Source organism: Rhodamnia argentea, chromosome 11 (assembly GCF_020921035.1).
Source record: "Rhodamnia argentea isolate NSW1041297 chromosome 11, ASM2092103v1, whole genome shotgun sequence".
Classification (NCBI taxonomy): domain Eukaryota; kingdom Viridiplantae; phylum Streptophyta; class Magnoliopsida; order Myrtales; family Myrtaceae; genus Rhodamnia; species Rhodamnia argentea.
Window position 1 is genome coordinate 4,537,029 of NC_063160.1, and position 6,000 is coordinate 4,543,028.

Consider the following 6,000-nt stretch of genomic DNA (forward strand, 5'->3'; position numbering starts at 1 on the left):
TCATTGGAGATAAACAATATGAAAGTTTTTAACATATCATCTTGTTTGCAAAATTCATTATGTATTTAATATTAGATATTTCTTTATTTCAAGAAACTACGGCGACTTGCGTGTGTCCAAGACATTTTTTTTCTTTTTTGGCCAAAGATGCCTAATGTAGTTTTTTTTTTTTTTGGGTCCTATTCCTAATTCTCCTCTCTCTAACCTTTGCTCCATCTTTTTACAAAGCGCGAGAGTCGAATCCTACAGCTATGATATTAGCATCCCTACCCCCTCAATTCCTTCACCAACACGGTTGCATGCCTATTGGCGATGTCTGATAGAGTTAATGAGCCAAGTTTATGATCATTTTATTTCAAAACTCATAAAGTACATGAGACTAATTTGGGAAATAAAAAAAATAATAACCGAATGCGCATGGAAAGAGGGTCAAAAGTCCCAAACCTTTCTTTTTTTCCCTCCCTAATTTCCCATGCGCATAACCATAAACCAAGAAAAGTGCTGTGTCAGTTATAAGGAGAGGGATTTTTAGACCAAGTGTGGCAGCAGGTACTTTGATACCGATAAGCCCCATCTGTCTAGATCCTTTTACACATGGTAAAGAAGAATCTTACATCAATATATAAAAAGCTTAACTTTGAATCGAAACATAGGGCAACAAAAATATGAGATTTCGTGTAATTTGACTTATTTATGAGGGCTCGTGGGTTACAATTATCGTATCCCGCATGTCGTGTCGCCGCTAAGTCAACCATGATAGAGCTTCTTACGTGATCAAGCACATGAAAACTTAAAACTTGTCGTGAAATTATCCTATTCACATGCTAAAGAACATTTACTATGAACATGGCTGTCCATAGTCTCTTTCTTTTTTCTTCTTCTTTTTTGAATTTGAGAAAACGACACATATGGTCCATGAACTTTGGTTCAATATGCAATGTGATCCTTGAACCTTTAATTTGTCTATTATGATCCTTGAACTTTAGCCTAATATTCAATGTGATCCCTGAACTTTTAATTTGTTCGATGTAGTACTTGAACTTTTGGTACATGTTCAATTTTGTCCTTAGACCGTATGAAAAATGTTCAATGTCGTTCCCGATCTTAAATTAATAGGGGGATTACACTGAATATTTTTATATAGTTCATGAACTACTTTGGACATGTACCAAAAGTTTAGGGACCGCATTAAATAAGTTTAAAATTCAAGAACCATATTAAACATTAAGCTAAAGTTCAGATATCACATTGAATAAATTAAAAATTCATGAATCATACTGCGCATTAGATAAAAATTTAAGACTTATTTGTGTCTTATCCCTTTCAATTTCTTAGCAGAGAGGCATGATTCGTGAATAATAAAAGCAGCAGGAATGATTGCCATCCCTTTTCTCAAACAACAATCATAGGGTCAATTGTTCCCGCATGAATTGTTATAAGGAACAATATTTGACCTAAACAAAAGAGATTTATTACAAAAAGCAGTCCCTTTTCTTCGCTTTTTCCTCTTGTGTCCAACAGAAACTGGTCGTGAAATCAAAACCCAGTAAAGAAAAAGCAAGGGAAAAAAAAAAAAAAACAAAAGTTGTAATGAGAGATCAACCCAATCCAATATATAGGGGAAGCAAGATGGGTGGACCGAATTAAGAATTGCCCGACCAAACTAAATCGGCCGGTTTGATCCGGTTCCCGGCTCCATAAAATTAGAACCGATGATTTTCGGTCTTGGAACGATTATTTTTTAAATATAAACCTGATAATTCATTGGTTATTTTTTTCTTAAAAATAATCTTAATTTTAATTAATATATTAAAATTAAAGTTAGTATTTCTCACTCTTATTAATAATTCACCGATGATTTTTGCTTCTATTGGACTAATCGGATCGGACTGATCTTAGGACCATCTGATTGATTCCCGATCTCAAAAATTGAGAATCCGATCAGGTTTTCGATTCTTGAGTGGGATCGGATCAAATTAGGAATCAATCCATCCTACAATTCAGCACGAGGGCTCACTCCCCAAAGTACGAACCCAGTCCTCTATCAGTGTATCTCATGCATATCCATTCAAAACGTTGACAGTTTTTTATTCAAAACACTTTCAAACCACCACTTTTCCCGACACCACCGGATCGCACCACGCTGAAACTAATTATTGCTAGAGAGAGAGAGAGAGAGAGAGAGAGTTGTGATTCTGCTATATAGGCTATACAGGTGAAGGTGTAGAGACCAGACCCACCTGATGTACTAGTCTGCTAGTTTCATATATAGACATTATCAGTTGCTCATAAGGGACCAGACACAGACAGACTGCAAGAGAAAAGGCAAGAGAGAGAGAGAGAGAGAGAGAGAGAGAGAGAGTTCTGATTCTGCATAAAGATGTAAATTTTTGCAGACGAAGGAGGGCATGGAAGAACTCAAAGATGTGTTCCAGTGCAGCTACAGACACGCTTCACGGCTTCAGTCTGTCCCAAGAAAAAACAAGAATGAAAAATCTCATCCCAGATCCCAAAGCGATCGTGGGGAGAGGGGCCGAAGTTAGAGATCCGCAAGTCTTCTTCATCTTCAAAAGTGTTATCATGAAAAAAGGGAAACGGGCGAGGACTACTGCTTTTTGGTCCCATAATGTCATGTAAAGCGAAACATTTTGTTCCACAATCGGTGAATAGAGGTACAGTTCTTGAATTCGAACTATCTGTCGCTGCACGCGTTCGTCGTTCAACTGCCGTCGTTCGATAAGATAGTAGATTTTGCTGTACCAAGGCGATATCGGAATGTACATGAAAATCTTGTGTACCAATTCTCGAACTTTATCAAGAAAACCTTGCCCAGATGGTAATTCATTTGAATGCAAATTTTGGTGAGATGAGAGATAGGACATGTCAAGAGATCAATCGAATGCTCATGTAGACATAAAGAGACTAACATTCCAATGGAAAGGAGATCTTTTGCCCATTTCCACTTTGGTTAAATCATGCAGATAAGAAGAATGAAACGGGAAATTAACGGTACTTACAGAAGCAAGCAACACAAAGCATGAACAAAGGGGGGAAAAAAACTATAGAATATGACCGTGAACCTCTACACAGCATCGGTTACAAATTAGAGAATACTAAAACCTAATGATTAGCATCTTAACAAATACACACAGTTAATACAAAAGGAAATAATCAAAAAGCATGCCATTTCTAGTTTTTTTTTTTTTTTGGGCTACTGTTACATGTGGAATTCGTTTGAACCCGACAAGTTAAACACAAGAACAGACATGGAAAACCCAACATTTCTGATTAATTTCTTTGTTTCTGAAGCTATATTTTTCAGCTTCTAAATTATGGAACTTACCCTCTTTTTTTTTTTAATATAAAAATTCTGTGTCTCTCTAACATCCTCAGCTAGGGCAAAGCAGTGTATTGAAACCCTTGACCTGATCCTTTGCTGTTCCAGTTGCCGGTATTGTTGTTGTTGTTGTTGTCGTTGCCGTTACTGCTGCTGTTGGTCGGGCTCGGTGTTGTAACCGATGCGTACGCGTTCCCAAAGAACCACTCCGTCACCGACGAGCCTTCCTTCCTCGAGCTACCGGCAGCGTCCAGGTTCTGGAACAAGACAGGCTGTCGCAAGTTCTGCGGCTGATCCTCCAAAGTTGCGGCGGCAGAGAGGTTGATCGATGAGACGGCGTCACCGCCTCCGTTGTCAGCCTTGGCATTGCGGTGGTTGTTATCGTCTCCACCGAACAGCATAGCCAGCCTCTGCTGCTGCAGCTTCCAGTGCAGATCCTGGTTGATCGAGCTCAGCGACTCGATGGAGGTCGCGAGATTGCTGTCGACCTTCATCGAACTGCCTGGCTCCTGAAGCACACCGGAGGTACCAAACCCCGGAGCAGCCGTGATGAAGGGAGGGAGCGCGTGATAATTGTTGAACCCGAGAAGAGAGCCGCTGGAACCCGCCATCGGGTCTAGAGAGAAACAAGTGCTAGCACTGGAAGTAGCGGCGGCGGCGGCCGCCGCCGTGTCGATGGCCGATGCATCCGAAAACGAGGAGAACTGGCTATAAATTCCAGGGGCTGGTGGGTTGTGATTCTGAACCGCCTTAGAGAAATTAGGAAGCCCACCGAGCTGGAAATCCATGGCCGGGGACAACCCGTGGAAGAGCTTGAAGCCGCCGAGCTCTGGGTGGGGTTGGGCCGGCGCCGCCACGGAGTAGTACTCCTTAGGGTCGGCCGCCCCGCCGGGGAAGAGCCTGCACGAGGCGGAGGAGGGCTTGAGCTTCTTGTTCTTGCGGCATCCGCCGCCGATCGGGACGTTGCGGAGGGCGCCGCCCTTGGTCCAGTAGCGGCGGCAGGTCTTGCAGAAGTGGCGGGGCTGGGTGAGGCTGTAGTTGTTGTAGTAGCAGAACTTGGTGTTGGACGAGTCGCACCTCGGGCACTTCAGGGCTTGCTCCGGCGGCTTCCCCGACGACGAGGACGACGCGGCCTTGCGCGAGCCGGAGCTCGGGGTGGCCTCGTCCTTACCCTCCATCGGAGGTGGCTTGGGCGGAGTGGTACCGGGTTGAGTCATTTAGCACTGAGAGAGAGAGAGAGAGAGAGAGAGAGAGAGAGAGAGAACTTAGTTAGGGTGGATGAGTGGTGTGTTGGATTTCCCTTGGGAGAGGGAAAGAGGGAGGGAATTGAATGGTTTCATGGATGGAGTTGATGAGAAATCAGTAGAGAAGGAGGAGGAGGAAGAAGATGAGCTCCTGTGAACTTCATCAAAGAGAGAGTTGTCTCTTGGGTGGCATAGGATTAGCCAGGGCTAGAAATAGGAAATTATATATATATATATATGTATATATATATATATATATAGAGATAAAAGAAGTCTTTATTTTTATTTATTGAGAAAAGAAGGGTGATCGATTTGAAACTGAATCGGCAGTGCGAAAGGGATCTGCGACTAGCTTTAATAATTGGGCCTTCTGTGGATGCACAGACAAATTTTAAACCAAGGGAGACAAAAAGTGAAGGTGATCTAATTTGTATTAGAGCTCCCCCCACCTCTCTCTCTCTCTCTCTTTATATATTTCTTGTGGATTTCATTTATCAGGTTTAATTTATTTCAAGTAACAAGTAAAAAACTTATTTTTAGTAAGGAATATGCTTATGTGATAGTTTCCTATGTACCACAAGATTGATAGCGTGTTGTAAGCCACATAAATTAAAGAAAAAAATAAGTAAAAATTATTGTGGGTTTTATTCCTTTAAGAATTTGTGACCTATAATATGTTATTATTCTCATAGTCACCCAAAAGCTGTTATATTAACAAAGTCATTCTAATAAATCATGTTCATCAACAATAAAGAGTACCTAATTTATAGTAACTTAAAACTTTCCTATTTTTCAAATGGAAAATGAATTTACTTGCGTAGCAAAGTATAGCTATTATCGGTAACGTTATGTATTTTGGGGTACATTACATTTTATTCAATACTAAAGCGGGTCTATTTATTGGTAAAAATTATTTGTTCACAGTAAACTTTACTTATTCATGGTTAATCTTCTAAAAATTCATATGAACATAGTATATTGAATTTGCTTGATTAGCACTACTTACCATCAAAATAACCAATTCTAAGGCTCTATTTGTTTTGTGAAAAATGAATTATTTGGAAAGTATTTTCCTAAAAATAATTGCTTGTATTGTTTACACAAATAAATGAATGATAAATGTTTTCATCATCTACGAAAATGTCTAAACATAAATTGTTTTCGATAATGAAAATATTTTCCATTGATTAATAATTTTAAAACATACAATCGAATGTTTTTTGAAATATATTTTTCAAATCATTCATTTTTCGCGAAACGAACATAACCTTAGTAAAAGCAAGTTGTGTTTTTGCAAATGAAAGTTACTAGGTAAATACTAGTTGTTTGTGGCTACTGCAATTTTTTTCTTATAAAAGCATGTTCTTTTTGGTAAATGCAGCATGACCTTGGTAAACAGTAACTGTTCTTCAATTAGAT

The 6,000-nt window shown here is 39.8% G+C and overlaps 1 protein-coding gene across 1 annotated transcript; it reads right to left on the reverse strand.

The window, feature by feature from the left end:
• Positions 1 to 3,016: 3,016 nt before the first annotated feature.
• LOC115739450 (dof zinc finger protein DOF5.7) lies at positions 3,017 to 4,772 on the reverse strand. The gene has a single exon (XM_030672550.2). The coding sequence runs from the start codon at positions 4,552 to 4,554 to the stop codon at positions 3,394 to 3,396; it is 1,161 nt and encodes a 386-aa protein (XP_030528410.1). The 5' UTR covers positions 4,555 to 4,772; the 3' UTR covers positions 3,017 to 3,393.
• Between the last annotated feature and the right edge of the window lie 1,228 nt (positions 4,773 to 6,000).